The sequence below is a fragment of the Podarcis filfolensis genome (genome assembly GCF_964270895.1).
Source record: "Podarcis filfolensis genome assembly, chromosome: 1".
Classification (NCBI taxonomy): domain Eukaryota; kingdom Metazoa; phylum Chordata; class Lepidosauria; order Squamata; family Lacertidae; genus Podarcis; species Podarcis filfolensis.
This window is the reverse complement of record NC_139604.1, coordinates 88,130,898-88,156,962: the sequence shown is the minus strand read 5'-3', so window position 1 is coordinate 88,156,962 and position 26,065 is coordinate 88,130,898. Positions and strand designations below refer to the sequence as shown.

The following is a 26,065-nucleotide window of genomic DNA, read 5'->3' as shown; positions in this document are numbered from 1 at the left end:
TATGTCTGAATAAATAGTGGCTGATCTTAAAAACTGTTTGTGAAACAAGCCAACTTCCAATTATGGTTTATGAACCTGACTTGTTTCAATAAATCATAGTTAAGATTAACCACAGTCCAGGTTCAGGCGTAACAGTAACTTGTGCTTAACTGAAAACAGATGTGAAAGCTTCTCATCTCCTTATGGCCAGAGGAGGATGGGTACAGTAGTAGTTAAGGCTTGTTCAAGTAACAATAAACCATCATTTACCATTATGTCCCAATGATGTTAATAGGACCCTGACATTTTGGGCGGTATTGAACTAACTCTCTGCACATGGAATAAGGCCCACTAGTGCAATGGGACGTCCCGTTTTCTCTCCCTGTAAATCTGCTCTAGAGGGCTGAAGCAGAACAGATTTAGCGAGTATGTGTGGGGAGGAAGGGGAAGGGTCTTATGGGCCAAGGGGTTTTGCTTATACTAGTCATAGGAAGACTTTAAAAGTGTTCAGGGCATTTGTCTATTCATGACCACTGGCAGGGCCGGATTAAGACCTTTAGATGCCCATAACACCTAAAAGATTTTGGTGCCCCCATATACATCTAATTCAAAATATAACCTATAATAAACCGTAAAATAAAGAAATATTTTTTAAAATTAAATAAAACCTACGGTAAGATGGAAAATAATGTTTATTTTTTCTGTATTTGTATAATGTTTATTTTTGTTCAGCTATACTATATTTTCCACGGTAAATCCGGCAATGAAACATTTCTGTGATGTCCCTTCCCTTCCCTCCAGTTCTGACCACTGGAAATGTTATTTAACCACATGCATAACCTATGCATATTCTGCAGCCACAGGCGGCCTAAAAAGTTGCTTAAAAATAAATTTGAGTATCTCAGTTCTGCATTATATTATCTACTCTCATTGTAATTGCAAAGAATCTTAGAATATGTGCAGCTTACACTATGAATTGCCATTTACTAATACCCATTCAAGTATGCAATACTTACTGGCTCTGAGGATATTCTCCTTACTGCTGCACCTGGACTGGACCTGTAGAGACAAGCACAGAACTGGTGAGGCAGAACAAACAGGCACAAGTCACCATAGAAATTTAATGGGCAAGCTCCTGGGACCTGGAGATAGAGGCTTTACTCTCTTTTTTGCACTTTACCATTTATATCTGTTACATGATACATACTTAATACAATTATTGGTTGACAGTCTTAATCATACATAGGCATTAAAAATAAACCAACCTATAATAGAACAAACTTTGGTTAAATAAGTAAGAATAATATTTCAAGATGTATATTTAACTTTAATGACAGATTTAAATTCAAGCTTCATTACAAATCATGATAAAGGTGACTAGTTCAAATTCTTGCATTTTACTCCAAATCACACAGTATTTACGTGAATCTAATGCGCACCTGTTTTCAAAACCTTGAAACAAAAAATTTGCTATGTCAGCAGTGTTTTTCAAGCTTGCAATCAAATATAATCTAATGCATACCCTAATTTTCAGGACGTAATTTGGCCAAAAAAGTGTGCATTATGTTTGAGTAAATCTGGTAGTACAAAAATATTAACATATTATTGAAGATACTTGAAGCTTATTTTAATCAATTTTCTAGGATATAAAAATAAGATAATATGAGAAGAAATTGTTGGGTTTTGGTAATTTTTTACAACTTAATTTCACAAGTGTATCAATTATTTTTCCTAAGAATATGAATAATACTGAGGTGTTTAAAACTACTTTGAAGAGATACTTCTGTTGTACCTTGGATCCCGAACACCCTGCAAGTCGAACGTTTTGGCTCCCGAACACCGCAACCCCGGAAGTGACTGTTCCGGTTTGTGAACTATTTTTGGAAGCCGAATGTCCAATGGGGCTTCAGCTGCTTCCAATTGGCTGCAGGAGCTTCCTGCAGCCAATCATTAGCTGTGCTTTGGTTTCCGAACATTTTGGAAGTCAAACGGATTTCCGGAATGGATTCTGTTCAACTTCCAAGGTACGACTGTATTATTCATCTGCTTTGGTGGTATTGCTTTACATTTAAAATGCCAGCGTAAACACTGCTCCTACTTAGTCTATAATATGATTTGCCATTAGGGACTTTTTGGACAACTAGGCAGAATGTATTACAGTACTGTATATAGAATCTATATGAAACAAGCACCTTGTTTTGATCTTTCATTTACTAGACTGGCCTGGGTATATTGCTAAATCATAGTTTAGCAAAACGTGTACAAACCACTGCAAGCCTCAGGCTTGTGCACCCTTCCCCTCTTCTTTGCACTTCTACGCTAACCAGAACACCATTACCATAACACTGAGAAGTCTGGCTAATTTTAACTATGGTTCAAACAAATCAGGATGAATTAATAGATTACAATACTGAGTTTGGAAATAGAGGGGAATAATGTGAAAGCAGATCTCCTCTTCTGGAGTGTCAGAGGACAAGTGTGATGGAGAAGTATGCAAGCCCAAGGCTCCCACAGCTCATGCTTGTAATGCTAAAACCATGGTTTGGTTTTATATCTAAACTGGCCCACATATTGTTGAATCTACACAAGTGCTCTAGAAATATTTGGAATAGATGCTCAGAAGACCAATGCTTTGGGAGTGAGCAGATAATCATGGATACCAGTGCATGAATATATTTTAGCAATCGCTAAAAACATTTGGATCACCATTTGAAAGCATTCCTTTTGCGCAATTCTAATGAAATTGTTTATGATATACTAGTAATCTCAACAATATTTATAATCTCAACTATTACAGATGTAATTTCCTTAAATCTGTGAATGACAGGACAGGACAAATATTTTTATTCTTGTTAACTGTTCAATAATGCATCAAGGAGGGAAGGAATGTAAGTTAGATTTAAGTACTGTGTGAACAATGACATACTTACTGGATTTCCCTTCCAGGGCCAAACAATAAAATATTTACAAACATAAGACACACCACCTGCCTCATTTCAATGGAGAGTGTCAAAGGATATGTGAATTTGTTGGTGCACACAGAGAAGTAACCACCCTAGAATTCACACATATAAGAGATCTGTGCAGGCATTTGTGCACATATTGATCTCTGAATCTGGGAGTAGAACTTTCTTATGTTCTTCTAAAGACTCAATGGGTCTTCAAAAATATTTGGAACTTCTGAAGGAGGAAGAAAGGAAAAAGAACATCTTAAAATTCAGATTCCAGATTGCATTTGTAGATTTACCTGTAAATGAAGCACATTTGATATTTAGATTACTAAGAGGAAAAAGCAGGAGGACTGTATCATTGTTCCTGCAATTCTTTTTGAGTAAATGGACATCTGAATTAATTAATAATGTAAATTTAATTAAATTATAAACCTCTTTCTTCTGTTCCACAGCAGCTTGCCCCAAACACATATATCTACACAATGAGTTGGAGGTCTACATCATTTATCACAACTCTATTTATTACAATGGAATACATTATGGCAATAATGTTGCAACTTATAGTGGCTTATGGTTGTCCTTCCCTGAAAAAAAAGTTATGTTTTAAAGTAACAAAAACAAAAGAAACCCACCCGTCTCCACCAAACATTACAATTATATTTTAAATAAAATAATGATGCCACATTTTGGCCCACAGTTGGTCTCCCATCCCAGGTTATTGGAATCAAAGTAATATGAATTCTAATAACAGAGGAAGTTGTTATATTGGATCTATCATAAAACAATTCTGGACCAAAGAGGTAAAATGGTACATGTGTGCACTGTGTGTGTGTGTGTGTGTGTGTGTGTGTGTGTGTGTTGGGTTCAGATTCCAAATATGTGGTATGCAAAAAATGGTGCTGTTTCTAACTGGTGGAAAAACAAATGGGCAAGATGCAAATAAAATAATTAAAACACACAGACCTAAAAGGAGAGAAGGTACAAGAACAAAATACAAACACAAGACAATCTAGAAAATGATGTATGGAAATATAAAAATGATCCATAGGGCACAGATAAGAGGGCAGATGGTAAAGACAATACTGAAGTAGTAAAAATGGAAGTCAAGAGAATCTGCAACAAAGTGTAAAAACAGAAGGAGCCCAAAACCATAGCGCAAAGCTAAGTTTGCGAATGGAAAATAGCTCCTTTGAGCAGTAATAGTTACTCTCGAGTCGTAGCCTCTATTCCTCCTGAGTTCATCTTTAAGCCCTTCCAATTTATAGTGGAGCTAGTGCATGGACAAAAACAAGAAATTTATAATGAGCAAAGCAGCTGAGACTTGTAGGTTGACTCATCTAATATTAAAAAGGCTCTCAGACTAACACTCTAGCCATGTTGAAAAGGAGGTGGCAAAAATAGGTAGCTGGTTTTAAAAGCAGTCTCTGAGAGGAATTTTCTTTTGCAAATACAAATTACTTAAATGACAAATCTGTGGGCTGTTTTGGAGGCCTCAGGATTTCAAATGGGCTCATTCAAAATGGTTTTAAATGCCAAAAGAGACCACGTTGTTCCAATACACGTGTGCCTTAATTGAGAACGGCCACAGGACTTAGGGGAACAGGAAGAACATGTGTCTTGTACTGTTCCTCTGTACTTCTGTGCATAGTATGAAATAGAACTTCTGTATCTCTACCTTTGTCCTCCTGAAGGAGGGAAAGGTTGTGTATCTTACTGCAAGGTAAGTAGCAAAAGTTCTATTTTAGAAGCTTCAGGGAAGCACAGGAACAGAAAGAAAGAAAATAATGAATTTCATGCCCCACTTGCTTATCCAAACCATCCAAAGCTACTGTGAAACTTGGTTCAAGTGTTATGCAAACTGTGAACTGGTATGGCTGCTTCCCATATCATTCTGGTAATGTTTGAAAGGAAGTGATTATGTGGACAGATTTAACTGATACTGTTACTTTCCATGCTTGTGTAAACATCAGTGTGCAGACATATGTAGACTGAAATTCTCTATTTTGTGACACTGCAGGATATCTAGGCTGCAGTTCTATGCACATTTACCTGGGATTAAGCACTGTTGACTACAGAGGTCCTGGAACATGTAATTAAACAGCCAGTCTGAGCACTTAGAAAATGATGCTGTGATTACTAAGACCCAGCATGGGTTTCTTAAAAACAAGTCATGCCAACTGAATCTCATTTTTCTTCTTCTTTTCTTACAAGCTTGGTGGATCAGGGAAATGTTGTGGAGGTAGTGCATCTTGATTTCAGTAAGGCTTCAGAGATGAGATTCTTCTGGAGAATCTGGTAAAATGTGGGGTGGCTGATGTTAACTGTTAGGTGTATTTGTAGCTGGTTGAGTGACTGAACCTAAGGAGTGCTCACTCATGGTTCCTCATCGCCTTAGAAAACGTGACAAGTACAGTGCTGCAGAGTTTTGTCCTGGACCCATTGTAGTCCAACATCTTTATAAATGACTTGGATGAAGGTGTTGAGGGGATGCTCATCAAATTGGCAGATGACACCAAACTGGGAAGGGTATCCTATTCCGCAGAAGACTGAATTGGGCTTCAAGATGACGTCAACAGATTGGAGAACTGGGCGCCCAAACTAACAACATGAATTTCACTTAGACAGGAATAACCAGCTGCACTAATACATGATAGGGATTGCCAGTAGTACATGTGAAAAGGATCTAGGGGGTCTTAGTAGACCATCAGCTTAACATGAGTCAGTATTGTGATGCTGCAGCAAAAAAAGATAATGCTGTTCTAGGCTGCATCAACAGAAGTACAGTGCCCCTATCAAGGGAAGTAATGGTGCCACTCTATTCTGCCTTGTATACCTTGTATACCCCACCTGGAGTACTGTAACTACGTAATTCTAGGCATCACAATTCAAGAAGCATATTGATAAGCTAGAACGTGTGCAGAGGAGGGCAACCAAGGTTATCAAGGGTCTGAAAACCAAGCCATATGAGGAATGGTTGAGGGAGCTGAGTAGGTTTAGCCTGCTTTCACTGTTTTGAAGTTAAATTAGTGCACTTTTGTTATATTTGTGTTTTAAACACTGAGGAGCACTTCTTCCACAAAAATGAGCATTAAGCCACAAGTGAAATAAAACACTTAAAGCAGACAGAGAATGGTTAAAACATACTTGCTAACATAGCTACCAACTATGATAGATCAAAGTCATGAAACATTTGACAGCAATAAATGTTTTTAAAATCCATCTCATTTTTTTATTGTAACATTAAAGTGCCTCAGGGATTAATGCTACAAAAGAAATTATATGAAAAATCCATGCTAAACATGAAAAATTAAATAAAAACATAACCAAACGCATCAAACCAAAACCACAGTTGAGGAAGAAAGCAGAGAGAAACCTTGAACATGTGACTATAATCTTTAGGAAAGATTCAAGAAATTACTTACCTTTTATAGATCATAACAAGATTAGCACAGGGCAGGTACAATTAAAAGCCAAGAGTCAAGGTAAAATGAATTGCTATACAATGATGAAGAGTTTCGAAGCCAACATGATAAGCTAACTCTTATGAAGAACATTTCAACTCACATTTAATACAGTACAGAGGACACGTGACATCAAAACAAATTTTTGCCACTGACAGAGAATAGTGATTTTGTTCAAGAGGAATAGTGGAAAGCTAACCCATAATCTATACAATTTATGGGGAAGCTTATAATTCATCTTCATAGAGACATGCAGTATGTGGAACCACCAGCAGAAAAGCAAATTAGTAGACATATACACACAGTGTTGACTAAGATATAGGAAAGGGTAATGGATTATCTAAGCTATAATGAAGGAAGCAAGAGAAGCAAAGCACAGCAGCAACTATGAAGTGAGAATTTTCTTTTAAATTTATGCATATTTAAGTCTGAACACAAAATATTATTCGTATAATATACCACAGGTTGTGGCTTTGCATAAATGCAGAGCTCTTATTGCCCTTCATACAATATTAAAGTTGGTGGCAAAAGAGCTATATTTTCATATAGGTACAAAGTTCTTCTGCTGACGTTTTCATTGAGCACAGAACTAAACACCCTAAAATTTATCCCTGAAATATAAGATCTTAATTACTGTTTTCTTTTGTTTAAATGCTTCACTTGAATACAACTGGTATCTATTATTTTAGCAACATTCAAGCTTCATCCAATGTTGATATTTGGGATTACGTCTCTGACAAATACAATCTATGAGGCTTTGGATGTTACTGACACAGTGCCACCAGTAGAAGGTGTTCCTTATTCAGCTGGCAAGTTGTTGTTTTGTAAAATTTTGAAGGAATTTCTACAGACATCTCTTGCCTACTTTCCAAAAATCACTTGACATTGTTTTTGTCATGTCCAAAGTAATTTGTAAGTTTGGAGACATACGAAAATACCTGAGGCATATAATAATATATCAAACACGGAGCAAGTTACTTGTAATAACAAAGATTAGTTTTGTGAACTGCAGTATAATACATTTTTATGTATCTTCAGAGATGGATAATAACTGACTGAGTGTACTATGTCAATTCAATATTAAAAGATATAAGTAGTCCCCCATATGATTTTTCTTTAGAAACCTTTCATCTCTTAAAATGAACATTCACTTCGGTCCCATCTCTTTCATAAATGTCTTTTGTGTGTGTACCATTGTCAGGATCCCTTAATCACTGAGGACTGAATCCAGTTGTGTCCTTGCATTCACAGAAAGGCTTTTGATCCAGTTGATCCGCAGTAACGGAAAAGGAGGGGAGGCAACTTTTGTGGCTTGCTCTTTTTCCTTGCAGCCCCCTGAAAATTGGTGCAGAGGCTTCGGGGAGCCTTCCTAACAGCATGGGAGAGGCACAGGAGGCTGCAGGAGCAATTGGGGAAAATAACTTACCGTATTGGCCCGGATATAAGCCACACTTCCCCCCCAAATTCCGATTGTGAAAAGTTAAAGTGCGGCTTATATTTGCGACCTTACGGTATTGCTGCTGAAACAGCTGCCCACGAGGGCCGTTGGGGGTGCAGGACAATGGCGCCCATCCCGACCGTGTCTCCCAAGCCTCCCCCGAGCTGCCGTAAGGAAGGGAGAATGGAGGGAGGCTGCCAGCAAAGCAGCGTGGCTCCCCCCACCCCGGAAGCGTGGGACAATGGTGCACAACCCGCCTGCTGCTCCCAAGCCTCCCCTGACATTGGCTTATTTGTGGGTGTGTCTTATATTCAGTATCTCCTCTTCTATTACTGTATGCCTCCGCTAAATCAAAGACTCATCTGCAAATGGAAGGACTCTTGCGGAAGAGCACCATTAGAGGCATCCATGAAATCTTACAGAATTGTATGACCCTCATAATGTCCCCCCCCTTTTTTGCCGTTCATAGTTGATTAGCTGAATAAAACCTATAATTCAGAAGAATCTGCCCTCCTACTGACAACTTGCAGGCATACATATTGACCTGCATGTATTTTTAACATTAACTATATTACTTGATGTAGCTATTCTGCCTTAAAAATCCCCTTGAAAAGATATCAGAAAGGTTTTGTTTTTTTTTAAATAAAACCCTCAACACATCACTGAGGTATAATGGCATGGATATGGGATAATAAGACATTATTGATCTTATTTTTAAAAGGCATTAATTGCCCCCTTAAAGACTATTTGCTTGAAGCAGGACTACACCTGTCCTTCATTATATTTGTATGCTTACCAAGCTAGTAACACAGGATTGAGGCTAATTTCATTTTAGTGCTAAATCGCATTGCTCCAAAGTAATCACCCACATATAATACGTTGATGGAAGAAGTGCTGTGACAGGAATACTGATTGTTTTTCAGCAGGAATATCAACTCAGGATCCATCAAAATACCAATAAAACAAACATAGAAGTTCAAACTTCTGGGGTTTTTTTTTATATCTTAAAAGTACTTTATAGGCCAAACACATTGCATTAGAATGGGCCGGAACATTGTAGATTCCAGAATATTGATGTAATACGCTTCTGGCAACTTAATACGGTGGTGAAGGTGCTAGAATGATCTATTTCTACACATTTTCAGGGACAGGCCTGTGCTTTCCTACTAATAAAGTAAGAGTGACTGTAAGCACCATGTAAAAAAGATTTCAGAAAGTGAAAACGGTCAAACAAATTAATGCAAATTAATGCAGTTTCTAAAACCATGAAAGTTAACAAACACCTGCTTGATAGGTCACCTGTCAAAGTGGCCTAGGGAAGATTCACCCCTTCTGGATTCAGCCCTCTGGCTTGATCCATTTCCCCACCTCTGGTTTAGAAACTAAAATTGAATTAATGCATGCTACACAATTACTGTATTTTTCCATGTATAAGGCTATATTTTTCCCTAAATTTTTGAGGTTTAAAATAAGGGGCTGTCTTATACACAGATAGTGCATTTTCTTAATTTTGAGTCCCCAAAAATAGGGGGCGTCTTATACACGGCGGCATGTTATACACGGAAAAATACGGTATCTCCCTTTTTAGACTATAGTGGCCTCCCTTCCCTAAAAAGAAGAAGATAATTTATTGGAGGTGTATAGTACTGTGCATTACTCTATCTTCTTGAACAGGAGAGGCCGACATACATTTTCTCCTTTTGTCACAACTCTAGGAGACTGACAGATATATATGTCCTACTTTCCTCCTATATCAATCATGTTCATGGAAGTGAGGCCTATTGTATTTCTCAAGCAGCTAGGGAAAGAAAATAGTAAACCATATTTCTCCTTGCTTCCATGTGCAGCCATACATCATGAATTCTTGTTTTGGTCCCATATAAAAAGTGTGTGTCCCCTGATTTCATCTAGATAGAGTTAAGTCTGAACTATTTATCAGGGAAGAAGAAGTTTTAATAGATATTGGTGATATGAAAAATGGATCCATGCTCAAAAACTTTATGTAATATTTATTTTAAAGAAGTACCAGTAAGTCCTCTTGCCATTTTGGTAAAAAGAAAGAAAAATCTCCAACAATAATTGCATATTAAGATTGATGCTCCCAAATCCAGTAAGAAATAATAGGTATCTAATATAGATCTATTTGACAATTTATTTTAGATTGAAACAGTGTCAGAGAGATTGCATGTGTTTTCCCCAAATTATATTAACAGTTAACAGGCGTTATCTGGCAGTAGTCAGTGGTTGACTCATCTTAAATAAAAGCAGGCATAAAATTAATACCTCATTAATCCGAAGAAGGATTGGAATAGGGAAAAGAAACAAGATCATACAAATGTAAGTCTACAATACAGCACAATTAAGGGATGCCATAGACCGGAGAAATCAGGAAACTGATTTCTGGGCTGATGGTGGCTAGATCTACAAAAATCCTGCTACATGAAATGAGCAAAGGTAAGGGTAGTTATATGATGTAGGTGGAGAGGGTGTCTAATAACTTGGGTTGCAAAATGGAGTATAAATTGAATATTGCATTAAGTACAGCATTGCGAGATTACACTGATAAAGTTAAGAGTGCTTGTTTATTATTTTACAAGTTTGGCAGTTATTGTTGCTGAGTTTGGAGAAAGGTAGTAGAGCTCAGGTATTAAGAAGTTTGACTTAAAAGTGCACATGATGGGAGCTAAGAGAAGAATACTTCCATAATAAGTAGACATGATTAGCAATATAGTATAATTTCCCATTGCACAGGAAACTAAAATAAATATACAATTATAGTGTTTTTATGTTCTTCTGAAAATACCAAGCAACAGTTGAATTTAGAATGCAGAGGGACATAGGCTTTTCACAGCACTGGAAAGAATAAATGAATCACCCTAGTCCAATTCCCTGATCTAAGACTGGATACTCCACCAGATCACCAACAAAGTCCTGACCAATATTTTATACACACACCTTTCCCAAAAAGTAGTAAATATCTAAGTTAGGGTGGAAATGAAAACAAAAAAGTAAGGTTGCCCATTTTAATTGTATGTACTTGGGGGGATATTTTTCATTCTTAACTTACATACTTTGCAGTAACTATGTCTAAAGTGTGGTGTCTAGGAATGGATTAACTGCTCCATTTCTCAGTTTGAAATTCAATTCATATTTCCACATCAGTTTGCGATTTTTTTCATAAAATCCTCATGATAAATTTATCAGAATTTTAGTGTTGATTTATGTCCCAAGACACTTTTGTTTGTAGTTTTGACTAATGTACAGATTTCTGCAAGCAAATTATAATGTACTTTTGTGTGCTATTCTTACCAATATATAATTTTTATTTTATCTCATAAAATTTATACAGTGCTTGATTGTAAAAAACCTCAAAGCGGTTCACAAAAAAGATAAAACTGTCAATAAGAAGAATTAACAACAATAATTTAAGGCTTCCAAAAAGTTAAAATAACAATCAACTAAAAACAGATTCAAACTCGCACCAACTTTCTAAATATCTAGGTAGGCTTGTCTACAGAAAAATGTTTTTAGCAGGGGCCGAAAGGAATAACAGTGAAGGCAACTGCCTGATATCATTAGGCAGTTTCAAAGTGTAGGTATCGCAACACACTTTTATACACCTCTTTCCCTAGTATATGTGAGTTTCAAAGGATAGCTGTGTTTCAGTTTGTGTCTTATTTTGGAAAGTGTGAATTAGGTAGATTCTTGTTGAAACGGAAACAAAATCAAATTTCTTTCCCTAGTAGTGTACTGTAAGGCAAGAACAATTGCACCCCTGGATTTGTGTTACATCTCAGCCAGGGAAGTCCTCATCAGAGGAGGGTGTCATGTCAAGGTCTGCAAGATCTCAAGGACCACCTCTCGCCATATGAACCAGCCTGGATCCTGTGATCTTCATTTGAGGCCCTTCTTTGTGTGCCTCCTCCATGAGAGGTCTAGAAGGTGGCAATACAAGAATGGGCCTTTTCTGTGGTGCCTCCCCGTATGTGGAATGCCCTCCCTAGGGAGGCTCGCCTGGCACCTTCATTACGTATTTTTAGGTGCCACGCAAAACTATTTCTCTATAACCAGGCTTTGGGCTGATTAATATTCAACAGGCTTTTAAATATGTTTGCTTTTATTATGTATTTTGCATTCTCATTTTGTATTTATATGTCGTGAACCGCCATGTGATCTTTGGGTAAAGGGTGGTATACAAATTTAACAAATAAAAGAACAACAATAATAAAATAATGTCCCAGACAGGAAAGTCCTCGTCAGGATAGGCCCAGAAGGGCACAGGCTTGTCCCTCTATCTGGAGGTGAAAAGAAGAAGAGTTTGGACTTGATATCCCGCCTTTCACTTCCCTTAAGGAGTCTCAAAGCTGCTAACAATCTCCTTTCCCTTCCTCCCCCATAACAGACACTCTGTGAGGTGAGTGAAGCTGAGAGACTTCCGAGAAGTGTGACTAGCCCAAGGTCACCCAGCAGCTGCATGTGGAGGAACAGGGACATGAACCCAGTTCACCAGATTATGACTCCACTGCTCTTAACCACTACACCACGCTGGCTGGGATCCTGTGATAAAGCAGAGGAGGGATTGTCTATACTCAGGGTGAGTTCAGCCTCCATCATTGAGGCTGAATGGGTCCCACGTCCAAGGGGAAGGTGGTGCCTTAAACACCAGATGGAAACGCTGACCTCTCCTCTTGCCTAACCCTTTGTTGTGGAGCTTAAGCTTGAACCAGTCCTGGATACAGCTTTGGTCGCTTCTCCATTGGTATTGCTGCTGGCAAGTCTCCTATTTACTCAAAAGCCCAGAGAGAATGAGACAATTCTAAAATGTATTTATTGATGTGTGTTTTTCTCTTTTTAAATCTACCAAATAAGAAAATAAGGAAAAAAACGGGATTAAGGGACAGTGGAGAGTGTGTATCCCATTGGATAGTAGTGGCGGCACTCACCATTCTTCTGTTAGGAAATGCTCTATGGGGGCTGGAACAAAAAATGGGGAGTCGAGGAGGATCAGTTGGGGTGTGTGAGAAACATTTTCATATGAGGAATGTTGGAGGGTGGGAGCTTATGCCTTAAACAACTGCTCCCTCTGCTATTTTCACATAGGAAATGTGCACAAACAGTTCATGATGTGTCATGATGGTCTGTTGTTCAAAGAAAAAAAAGTTCCACTAGGCATGTCTAAATTCTTGGGGATGGATGCCTAAGATAGATATCTGGATCTGTTACTGACAATAAAAATGTTTGGATAGACCTGAGCTCTACAATAACCAATTACTATAAAATAGAAATATTGTTTATTAATGAGCTACCCCCTCTAGTGAAACTTGCAAGGGGTCATTTCTTAATTAAGCTATTAACACTGCAATACTTGCCATCAAACTGAGACATGGTTCCAAGTAAACATGCCAAAGATTACATTGCATGATGACTGAACGAATTAAACGGAAAGCACAGAAAAAAGGATGACAAACTGCAAGGAGTTCTGCATAGGCTTTTAGAAAAGTAGAGGTGCCCTGTAATACAAAACTTCTTAGAACACTCAAATAACATTACTTGCAATTTGTCCCTATTAATGAAGAACTCCAAGCTGGGATATCTACATATCCTTTCAACAAAACCTTTTCATAAGCTCACTTTACACTGTACAGATATATGCTATCCCCTGCTTTAGGCATCAACCCCAACACCAAAGAATATTTAACAGATACTTAACATGCAATGATGAAAACCTAAAGCATCAAGTAAGCTTTTCTTGATGTAGATTGGGGTGGGGTGTGGCAGTTTGTTATGAGAGGCGTACGAGTTTGAATAAAGAAATAGAAAGTAAATGGAAAACGTTATTTTCTAGCCACTTCATCTGTGTATATGCTCAAGCACACATGCGTAGGAATTCTGCATTCTGGAAGAAAATAAACATTTCCCAAATGCTAGTAAAAATCCTACTAAAGACTGATTGCAAGGTGTCTTATCTTCAGGCTTAAAAACAATCAAACCAACATAAAACTGTCAAGATGCTCTGAATTTCAAATGTGTCAAATATCAGATTTCAAGCTAGTTTGGAAGCCAGTCAACTATTTTCATATCAACCATGTCAGGTATTTCTAAAGTCATAGTGACCTGAAGACAGAATCAGGATTCAAGATGACCTAAACAGATTGGAGAACCGAGCCAAAGCTAACAAAATGAATTTCAATAGGGACAAATGGTTCTAGACTGGGAGGAGCCATCTTCAGATATCCGAAGGGCTGTCACATGGTTGATGAAGCAAGTCCTACCGCAGGGTAGGACCTGAACCAATAGCTTCAAGTTACAAGAAAGGAGATTCCGACTAAACATCAGAAAGAACTTTCTGGCAGTAAGAGCTGTTTGACAGTGGAATGGACTCCCTTGGGAGGTGGTGGACTCTCCCTCCTTGGAGGTTTTAAGCAGAGGTTGGAGAGTCCTGCATCACAGGGGTTGAACTAGATGACCCTTCCCTTTTTGAAAATGACTCATTTTACTTTCAACTTCTCCAACAATATAAACTGATACCAGAAAAAAAGAAAAATAAGAACTGATTTCATGGTGTACATTTATGTTTTATTTTCAATCTGAAGGCTCTTGGTGGCTGTGAACAACATTTTATTGCTTTTTTTCAAGCCAGAAACTTTTAAAAGATGTATACAAAATACTGAATTAAAAAGTCAACTTTATTCATGATGCCCCCCCCCCTCGTGTCTTTACCTGCCAATAGTTGATATCGTGGCACTGTGGGTTAAACCACTGAGCCTAGGACTTGCCGATCAGAAGGTCGGCGGTTCGAATCCCCGCGACGGGGTGAGCTCCCGTTGCTCGGTCCCTGCTCCTGCCAACCTAGCACTTCGAAAGCATGTCAAAGTGCAAGTAGATAAATAGGTACTGCTCCGGCGGGAAGGTAAACGCCGTTTCTGTGCGCTGCTCTGATTCACCAGAAGCGGCTTAGTCATGCTGGTCACATGACCTGGAAACTGTACTCCAACTCCCTTGGCCAGTAAAGCGAGATGAGCGCCGCAACCCCAGAGTCGGTCACGACTGGACCTAATGGTCAGGGGTCCCTTTACCTTTTAGTTGATATTATTTCTTTGCATATTGTGCCTTCTTTTCTTTTGGGGTAACATAACCCACTTTTTAAATAGTAACATCCTCTATCACAACAGGCATTTTGAAATAGTGCCAAATAAAAGAGAAAGCTGTAAAATATTAGTTGTTCTTCTCCATGATAATCATTGTCTTTAAACAAATGCAAACTTTTGATATAAAAGCTTATTTGTCTTGAATTTTCCTAACTTTTTAGCCTTTCAGATAGCATTATCATTTGTATAAAATAGAATAGGCTGACTTAAAAAAACCAAATCCACTTCTACAAGCAATATATGTTCTGGTTCTAGTCTTATTGCAGGAATTTTATAAACAGTTTTTTCCTCCTTGTTCTGTGAGAGGCAACAAAGCACTGCAGGGGATATTCAGATCATTCACATTTATTTTTTCATTGTACAAAATCGCATTGGAAACTGAAGGATATTGTTACTGAAGTATATTGAAATGATATAGTTTTGGCAGATATATATTTGACTGCTGCTGTGCCTTCCGCAAGCAAACTGAAAGGCTTCCTTCATTATTTTGTTTCAGCATTTTTCAAACATAGCGCATGCAAGAAGCCAGAAAGAGATGGATAGAATCACAGGAAAGGGAAAGCTGAAGGTGACAGTAAATGGCTGTGATACAAAGGCAGATATATATATATTTAAAAAAAATGTGTCCACTGAAAACTATCTATGGGGAGTTTCATAAATAAGCAGTGTGGACCATCCAGTTACATACCAATTATAGGCAACACTGTATAAAATACAGAGCTGAAGGCCAAGTAATTTTATACATGAGTGCAGCTAATGTGATCTAATATTTTAAGTGAGAAAATTTTAATGAAATGTCATTAAAAAAAGAATAGATACATCTATGACCAAAAGAGCTACACTTAATTATGATTGCATGTTTAATAAAGTGTGTATTAAAAGTCTCCTTGACAAGAATTATACATAAGAGAATATTCATCAAAGGGTCAACCTTTCTCAGAGATTACTAAATTCTACCATAGCTAATAATAAAAGTCAATATAGAGTGTCATAATATAGCCATAGGTCCTGCATACTAGGAAACTGGAGAAACAGAACTTTAATGGTCCAGGACTGACTTGGTGGCATATTGAAAGTGTAACCCTATTTAATGCAAGTAATCTATAATGCTTTGAGATTATGAAACATTTTAGTGGAGTTAACTACTAGATATTTCTATATACAACAAATCAATTAAACTACAACACAGCTTGGTTGCAGCTATTCAGTAACAGTTTATTTTCTTTTGGAAAATGCTTCAGAATTCTTCCAAATTGTCTGTCTCCCTTGCGTCGTCAGAACTAAATTTCTAAATCAAAGTTTTCTGCATACTAGAACTAATCTCTTCCAAAGCTGTGTGTGTGCTGCTCAGATGCACTGCAACAGAAATTTATCTTACATATCAAAATTACGAATCCATACAATAGAGCTTGCTGTTGCTTTTGTTTTGATATAGGGTGGTATTTAACAATATGTATATACCACTCAATTGTAGGAAAACCTTTAAGTAGTTTACAAAACTATAAAACACTGAAATTCTCAAAAATAGTTAAAACTGGTATGTAAAAACATTCTAAATATGATTAAAATCAATAGTAGCCCCAAAGTGATAAAACACATGTAACTTCTACATGCCTGGATAGCCTTGCTTGAACAAAATATGTATTTAGCAGGCACTGAAAAGATACAGCAAAGGCCCCTGTCGGATGTCAATAGGCAGGGAAATCCAAACTATAGGTGCTATGGCACCTGTAATAGTGGCAGTTTCACAGATCAATGTGGTTAAGTGGATACATATGGGGTAAGGTGATCCCACAAGTCAACTGGTCTCAATTTATACACAAATAGTAACATTTTGAACTTGGCCAAGTAGGAAATGGGCAATCAGAGCAGATGTCTGAGCCTAGATATTATATTCAGACAGAGTCTCACTCTCATCAGCAATCATGCTTCAGTATTCTGCATTAATGGCAGCTTCTGGATCAAGCACAAGGGAAACCCCACACATAGTGCATTGCAATAATCCAGTCTTGAAGTCATCAATGCTAGTCTTACTCAGGACTCAACACTAACTCAATTTAGAGTAGACTTATTGAAGCTCATGGGCATGACTTAAGTTTATTGATTTCAATGAACAGGACTTAGTTGAATACAAACCTTAGTTTAGTAAAGCTGGAATTCAATGCAGTGCGAAGTGGGGTATGTACGCAGGGAACAACCAGGGCACAGTGTGTGGTGTGTGTGTGTGTGCCAGAGGGGCCGTGTCTCTGGGCATGGATTTTTGAGGGGGCCCAAAGCAGGTGCGCGCACACACACAGCACTGGAGGAACCAGCACTCGTGGAGAGGAGCACTAGGCAGGGCCATGGTGGGGGCACTGGTGTGGGGGGGGGATCTGCTTTGCACTCACCAAGTGCCACATCAGCTGGCAGGGCTTCCCCCGTGTGGGTGGGCAGGGCTGGGATGCCTCAACAGGCTCCTCCACCCTATGTGCCCTGCCCTCCAGCACACTTGTGCCCGCCCCGGGCACTGTGAGCTCACTCATGCCACTGGGAAACAAGATTTGCTTGTGCAACAAGACTCTTCCCTTCTTCACCAACCCTCCAGAGCAGATTTGGGGATGCACAGGCAGCAGAGGGGATCTCATAGTGCAAGAGGACTTCATTTCATGCATGCGTCAACTTAGTTGGTGCCCTTGGTCTCTGAAGGAAATATTGGGCCCTGCACAGAAGCCAGTGCAAGGGGTCCTGCTAGCACTGTAGGGCTTCCCCCCTCTCCTCTTCTGTGCACCTCTTGTGCCTCCCCCAAATCTGCTCTGGAGGATCAGGAGAACCCCCAGAAAAACACGAAGGGAAAGAAGAGGGGGGCACCATTTTGCCTGGCAAGCATAAATGCTTGTGCTGATAGAACAATCAGAATAGTGTCATGTTGAATGCTTCCCTATAGCTATTATCTTGGTAGAGGCTCTTATTTCACTGAACATAAGGAACTGATAATCTATGGAAAGATCCCATAATAATACAGTGTCCTGTAACTATAATAGACACTCATTCTGTTAAACCCAAGTTGCTGTTGTTTCTTGGAAACAGTTCATTGTGGTTTCTTGCAATTTAAAGCTCTCATCCTTTTAATGACATGGGTGAAATTAACTTTCAACAAGCTTTAACAGCATTGAAAGTTTGCGATGCATTTACATGATGGAACAATTCCAAGAACATGAATATCCATCAGGATCAACTATAAAGGAAATGTAAAAGTGACTTTTTAAAATGCAAGAAAAAGAAGATGGTAAAAGGGGCATCTGCTAATGCAAGAATATGCATAGTTTCCCACAAACAATATTCACTAGAAAAACCAAAGAAACAACATACGCATCAGCAGATGTCTGTAGAGAACATACTATACTTTAATCAGTCACATAAACCCTGCAGACTAATAAATTTGTTTAAGGAATCAACAAAATGTATTAGGTTTATGTTCAGTTCAAAGAAGACATAAAACTCATATAACTAGTCCTTTTGGAATATAGTCTTCTCAGGAGTTTCAGTTTTCCATGAAAACACATAGAGAGGTTCATTTTCCAAATGTCAGTAGTATAGTCCAACTGGTAGCCTTGCAGTCAGCGAAGGGCTTTTGACTCAGTAGATACCTCTGGTAATGGAACAAGGGGTGAGGCAATTTTTGCCCATTTTTTCTCCCCATGCAGCCTCCCCCGCCAAAATAAATATGCTCCAGAGAGCCGGGGGACCCTCCAGAACAGGGTAGAGGAAGCTACAAGGGGAAATAAGGGGAAAAGAAAAAAAAAACACCCCAAGCATCTTTCCCTCTTCTGTTAGCAGAAGTGTCTACTAGATCAGAAGCCCTCTTATGAGTGCAAGATTTGAAAGATGACAGGATGAACTCAGGTCTTCTGTATATCATGCCTAACATGTGCAAGTGCTTCATAGTGGCCAACCAAATGCCAGGGGGTGCAACTATGCAGGTGATTTAAGATTATGGTCTTCCTGTTTGTCTCCAGCAGCTGGTGTTCAGATAAGCACATCAACTAAAGCAACAGTTGCCACTGCTCATCATAGTGATCCTAGCTAAGTCAAGACTAAACCTGTATATGCCTCCCCATGTATAAACAAGGAAAAAATGTTTTCAACTTCTAATATTTACTTTGGGTCCTAGTAAGGGGCAGGAAAAAATGAAGCTCAGGGTGAAATGGCTCAGGGTTGTTATAGGGATTAAAAAGCTGACTTGATAATAACAGAGCTTGCCAAAATATTGAGTAGTCTCATTAGTCCATATCCCATTCCATCAACACAAGTAATAAGGCTAACTAAGTTTATGTAGCTGCTTGTTTGGAACTGACAGGGAAACATGACAATAAACATCGGGCCAACTTAAGAAACAAACAAAGCAAGCCTAGTTGGGGTGGGGATGGGGTGGGGGAGATAGAACCTTGTTCCACAAGTTCTCATATCATCTTATTTTGAAGATAAAGGTACTAATGGCTTCTGTGTTTTTAATATGGAGCGACTGCATGTATTTTTCTGGGGGGGGGGGGAAGGAAAGCCACATGCATTTAAAGTTCAGGAAAGCCGTGGTAAAAAAAACGGCCCTAATTCTAGCCCTTTCAATTGTACAATATAATGAAACAAACACTGAATATCAGATGTATTGTCACTTTAGTATATTTTTAAATGTGCACAGCAGTTCACATGGTTGGACAGGAGAGTTTCAGCACTACAGTGACTGGTCCTCTCATGTCAGTGCTGGGATTAGGCTATAAATCTCTGTAGCAGAACAGGGCAGATATATTGGTGCTTTCTTCATACACGACACAGTTGCTGTTTGTCAGGGGCATTCAGCTATTACGTGCACAATGTCCCGGGAACCCTTGAGCTGGTGCAACATCACACCTCTTAGTGAGCTAAGGGATTTTTTAAAAAAGAGTTTAGCATCATTTTCCAGGTACTGAACGCAGTTGCAGGGCTGCAAACTACAATCTGCATCATTTCTCTTGATAAAACTGACCTATCTCCAGACCGCATGGACTAGAGATAACCATTGACTTCTATGGAAGAAAAGTAAATCCAGCCAGCTATATTGGCTACACTGGTAGATACTTAGCAAGCATTTGTAATTATATCTAGCATGATCCATTCCTTCCCATATATAAAGAGTTCTTCTAACTTTAAAAGGATCCCCACTGCAGTCTAATGAGTCCTCATCCAACTTAACAGGCATGCTGCCACTCTGCTGACTGTACTGCAACAGACCTGCCTATTCCTTATAATGCGAGTTCCTTCAACACCTTACTTAGTTCTCCAGTAATCTGATCTTCTCCAGACCTCTGGTGTGCAGCCTACTTCCACAAAGAGCATGAATAAGTGAACATGAGTATATGTACAGAGCAGGTCAGTGGATAACTAAGGTATGGGAAGGTCTCGTTTATTGGGAAGTAGCCACATGTTTTGCCTACCACAGCAGCACCACACCTGGCTAGAGGTGGGAAGGAAGGGCTGAAAATAATGCCTATGGGGAGTTCTTCTATGTCTGCCTGTGGAAAGTCTCTGTAAGCACAGGAGGGAGGCTGGCTGTATGCATTTTCTATATAACAGTTATGTTCTGATGTTTGAATAGCAAAGGATGCATAGTAATTTGTTAGTAGACATCTGCATAGGATAGAACAGGGGTTGCAATCTTTTTTGGGCCAGTGGGCACATTGGCAGTTTTGAGAATGTGCCGTAGGCACCAGTCACAAAATGGTGGCTGTGGGGTGTGCGGCATAAGACAAAATGGTTGCAACATCTAAAAGAGCAGAAATCACGAAATAATGCAGGCATGTCCCCTCCGCCTCCCCAAAATGGAAAAAAAGGCACCTAAACCAGCCGAACGCTCACAGAGAAGCTCTTCGCACCTTTCATCTGCTCAGGACAGAAGGAAGGGTGAGTGTCCAGTTTTGCCATCTAATAAAATGTGGGCATGTTTAAGAGACGTGTTCAAGGGAGGAGAGGCTGAGCTAGTAGTGCAGATGGGAACTGAGCAGGAAAAGCAAACAATCTCTCATGCACTGGGAATCTTTGAGGGGATATTTACGGAGACTTTCCATGGGAACCACAGGAGGCATTAGTACAACACAGAGGTGCTGCATTGGCAGTCTCTGGGATAGATATTACACCTAAAATATATTACAGTGCTTTCTTAAAGGAACAGATACTACATCATAAATCCTGTTTCAAAGAGATTTATCAGATTGATTTGTGTTTCTGAATATTTCCCATTATAGAGAAACTTTGTCCAATATTTGCAAGCATTCTATTTCAAAAAAAGAAGAATTAAGGGAAAGCATTGTTGGATGAAACAACAAGCAATTCTACCACTATCCCCGAAAACACAGGGACAGTTTGTGTGCATATGATTTTAATGTGACTATATTCAGTATTAAATCTGTATATCCTCAAAGTAATTCATATATAAAAAGGTAACTATTAATCTGAAGGAACTTTTTAATTTCTGGATGGCCTTGTTATCATCAGAGTTCATGAACTTGTGGAAGGAACATTTTTAAAAAGCTGTAGAGCATGTTATATTTATGTGTAGTAATTACACAGCATAATCATAGATTATCAAATGTGTCTCCCATTAAAGGTATAGTGCTATGCAGTAAGTGTTGGCATTTACACCAGGGTGATTTCAAACTGCTATGGTGGTATTAAACCATGCTGGACATGGTTGCAGGGTATCATGCAGAACCAATTGCACAAACTGATTTTTCCTCACTTGTGTATGGTGCAAGACCAAATAAAATAAAATAAAATAAAGGGTGATGAGTGACAATTTTGACTGTGACAGATCACGTGCAAAATATACCTCAGAAACACTATAGGTGGATGAGCACGAAGGGAGCCGAGCCTGGTTGTGCAGTGGGGAAAAGAAAACATTGTTAAAAAAGAAATGATGGCACAGTAGGTCTTAGAAGGTTTTCTGTTTAGGTGGTTCCAGCACTGAGACATTAGCAGGGGGTTCATTTCATTCCCAAAACCAGATTTTTCATACACATTTTTTTTAATAGATTAGGCCATTTAAGGTGGAAACTCTAAAATACAAGTACTTTAAAACTGAACTTACATCTTACTTTATTTCCTAATAAGAAGCACCCTCTGGGATGACTGATTATCTTGATTTCAGAAATCCATAATTGTCAACTTTTAAAAAAGCTATATACATACAAAAGAACTTGAAGATTTATATGGGCAAATACTCCAGGTTTACTGTTATTTAAATTCTACAGCCTGATCATAAGCATATTTACACAAGAGTAAATTTAACTGATTTGGGGGATCTGTTTTTGGATTGTAGCCTTAATGTATTCATGATCTACCCCACAGGTTCCCCATCCCCAGTTTCAGGGGATCAATTGATTGAGACAGTCTTAACTGGCAAGGGAAAATGTTCATCTGTGGGAATGTGTGCTAAGGACATACTAAACTTCATGCTGGAGTGGGAATTGGGAGGCATGGTGGCACTGATCCATTCTGGAGTGGTTAGGCTTGCCATATGTCAGGAAAATTCCTGACATGTCCTGGTTTTCAGGTGTAAAAATGGCATGGGGGAATTTTGCCGAACTGGCAAAATGTCAGGGAAAACCAGGATGTATGGCAACGCGATGGAAAAAGCAGTGGAAAAACTAAAAACCACTATTCTTGCATTCTGTTTCTCCCCAAAAGCTCTACAATTTTGTGGGTGTCAGGAATTTTCCTTTTTGAAATATGGCAAGCCTAGGAGTGGCAGGTCCAGAAGTGGCACTGTGAGACTAAGGTTCTACTCCATACTACAGGAGAACTGTGATGAAAATCTCCCTTTCACTTTAAGGTATAATTTGTACCTCATGAAATTGCAAGGTGTGTATGTGTCTGTCAGTTTTGCAAGGGAGGGTAGATTCAAAATATTTATGGGGGTAAGAGGCTTTGCAGTATTTGAGGCAGCAGTTATTTTCTTAAGCTTTTCTTCCTTAAGCAGAAAAAGAATGTCATTGCTTGAAGTGGCAACACAGCTCCAATCATCAGCCCACTGCCTTCTTGTGTTCTACACAATACCCAAATGTAAATGATACTATGTCATGACATGGTCTTGTTCCATGGCCATTGTTGGCCAAGTCATCTTTTTATAAAAACAAACAAACAACCACAATGATGCCCTGGGTGTGGTGCTGTCTCATGACACAGACAGTGCCATTCCTGTTCAGACATTCTGTGCTTTTCACCATAACCCTGAAATTTCCAAAAACCATGAAACTGAATTTGCATCTATTGCAATGGTTACTCAATTTCCAGGCTCAGATTAAAGCACTAGCACTTACTTGTAAAGCTGCGAATGGTTTAAGACTAGGTTCTTTGATGGACTACCTACACCTATAATAACTTGCCTGGGCCTTAAGGCTGGCTACAGATTTCCTCTGGCCTGCCACTATGATAAATAAACCTGGTGAGTACCAGGAATAGGCCCTTTTCAATTGTGGCCCCCCAGTTGTGGAATGCCATACTCTAAGAACTCAGGCTGACAGACTCTGCTGCAATCTCTTAGGGGACCCTAAATATATTTTTATTTCATCAAGTTTTTAACTGATGACTCCTTATACCATATATAATTTTATGTGATATGGCTTTTATTACATGTAAGTTGTTCAATTATTTTGCCTTTAGAATTTTACTTGTAAGTTGTCTTCTGAGGAATTGCTCTAAAAGTTTAAGCAGGAATAAATAAAATAATAACTAAGAGTGGTATCTAACATTAGTCACACTCAGAAGATGTACAAAGAACTTAAGCCTGTTAACCACCCTGAGACGGGGTGATTAAATCAATTAAAATATTTTAGATGAGTGTCATTACATATATCCATTATATATAATAAAGCATATGCACACTGATATACATGGTGTTATGACATTAAATGGTTCTGGCTATCATTCTTATGTTATGCCCTGAGAAAATATTTGACTTTGATTTCAGCATATGAAATTACTGGGGATACTGAACCCAGTAACCCTGAGAAATAAGAATAAACAGCACAAAAATGCTCATTTGTAAACCATGTGGTCAGTTTTCATATAGGCAGCTTATGCTGTGATATCAGAAGTTGTTTTAGGATAATATACTGCACAGGATAAGGAGGTAATCCAAAACAAATTTATTTTGATGAGTTCTCTTAGTTTGACTTGGTGCAAGTGTTTTTAATGATATCTGACAAGGCAGAGCTATTCTGGTTCCTTTATTCATATACACGTTTCAGCAAACTATGTTAATATATATGCTTACATATAAGCCTGTGGTGCGAAGAATCCTATATTATTTGTGTGGTCAAATTATTCTGTGGTCTCATTATGCTTAAGCTAAACTTGCCTTTTAAGTGTTAGAAAGTTATTCCTGCTGACATTAGCTACCATAAAAGTTTCCTTTGCCTCCGCTCATGCTAATATATTTTCATCATTTGAAAAACAACACTAAATTACTTTTCTCTATATACAACTAGAAAATGGAGTAACAGTTCAAAAGTTTACTGCATGACATGTCAGTAATCGTTAATCATATCTGTATGAAAGATAAGTTCCAAGATAAATCTGTCTCTCTTCTTCTTATGAACTCCCTTAGGAAAGCCTTTGTCTCACAGCCTGAGTGCCTGCACGCTTGCAATATGGGTATAATAATACTGACCTCCCTTACAGGGCCAGTATTACTTGAGGGTTTCAAGGCATGGTTTGAAGGAATATGGAGCAGTGGCCTTGCTTGAATCAAGGAGGTTGGGATCTGGTCAGTGCCTGGATGGGAGACTGCTTGGGAACTCCATGTCCACTGCCTTGAGTTCCAGACAGCATATAAATGTAAACAATAAGTAGGTAGATAGACAGGTAGAAAAATGGTGTCAGTTCAATCACTGTAAAATGGCTACTAAATCAAACCAGAACCGAACTAGAGATAAGAATGGGGAAAAGCAAATAGTATTTGCCACAATTCTTAATTGCTTCTGCCGATGAAGAACTAAATGTTCTTAAACTTGAGACATACTTGAGGGAACAAACAGTACCCCTAAATCCAGTCACTGAGAAACAGAGGCAGATGAAGACCCACTCCAATGGTGTCTTTAATTTACACCCTGCATGTTGTTCCATTAAATTAATTGCTGCGATTTATTCCAATGGATTTTTTAAAAACATGCTCATTATCCTAGACACTAAAGGGAGCACAGAGCTGGGGCAGGGCTTATACTGTTACTTTTTCCAACCATATGCATCTAATCTACTATATTCACACCTATGTTTCCTAGTTTTCCACTTTTTATTAATTATTAATTATTATTAGATATTGATCATTAACAGCTGTCCTTTGGCAATGTTCAGGCAACATCTGGGCAATCTGATGGTAGTGTCAAGAACCTGGAGCACAGACTGAAGTGGAACGAGCACAGTGACTCAGAAAAAGATCTTTAAAAAATGGAAAAAAGCTCATATACAAAACAAATCTTGGGACCTGTGTATAATCCTTAAAATGTTTAAAAATATTATCATTCATTGCTTTATTAAGAACTTAATTTACACAAAACTATGGATACGTTTTTTTCTGTGATGTAAGAAGATTAACATTTAAAAAGGGTCCTTTAAATTTAATATTTTTGGCAATGTTTAGCATGTTTAAAAGGTTGACTTTTAAAAGTTTGAGACAGCCAAAATGTCCTTTTGGTTTATTAGTGAGGCGACTAATTAATGCAACAGATACAGCGTTTGAAACAATGCAAAGGTTCCACCTTAAATAGGCACAGAATTATGAATTACCTTAGTTTTCAATTTATTTGGGAGAGGCAGTAGCCAAAGCTATTAAACAAAATGCTTAAAATACCATACATCTATCCCACTGTACATCTGCAATAAATCCTTTTCCAAAACCAGGTTGGTATATATGACAATGAACTTCAACTCTCACCTACTTTTCCCCCTTTGCTTTTGTCTCAGATTATTTCAACGAATAAGTTATATTGTTGTTTTGTCATTGTATCATTGTTTGGTTGTATCACTGTGTGGTTTGAGCAGTGAGTCCATCTTCTTTTCCATCCATCCTCATAAGCAAAA

General features: G+C 38.5%; 1 protein-coding gene and 1 long non-coding RNA gene across 36 annotated transcripts in view; one reads left to right on the top strand and one right to left on the bottom strand.

The window, feature by feature from the left end:
* The window catches only part of GPHN (gephyrin), a 233,308-nt gene that overhangs the window by 35,833 nt on the left and 171,410 nt on the right, over nucleotides 1-26,065 (bottom strand). For 21 of the 35 annotated variants that reach the window (XM_083604388.1, XM_083604375.1, XM_083604383.1 and 18 more), the window contains one exon: nucleotides 996-1,038. In XM_083604388.1, coding sequence (XP_083460514.1) covers nucleotides 996-1,038 — 43 coding nt within the window. Of the gene's footprint in view, nucleotides 1-995; nucleotides 1,039-4,137; nucleotides 4,201-21,815; nucleotides 21,858-26,065 lie in introns of all 35 variants that reach the window. The other 14 variants (XM_083604404.1, XM_083604371.1, XM_083604402.1 and 11 more) reach the window with 2 other exon arrangements.
* On the top strand, nucleotides 11,188-17,798 carry LOC310759140. The gene is made up of 2 exons (XR_014546235.1): nucleotides 11,188-12,423; nucleotides 15,474-17,798. It is a non-coding gene; the product is annotated as an uncharacterized lncRNA (long non-coding RNA).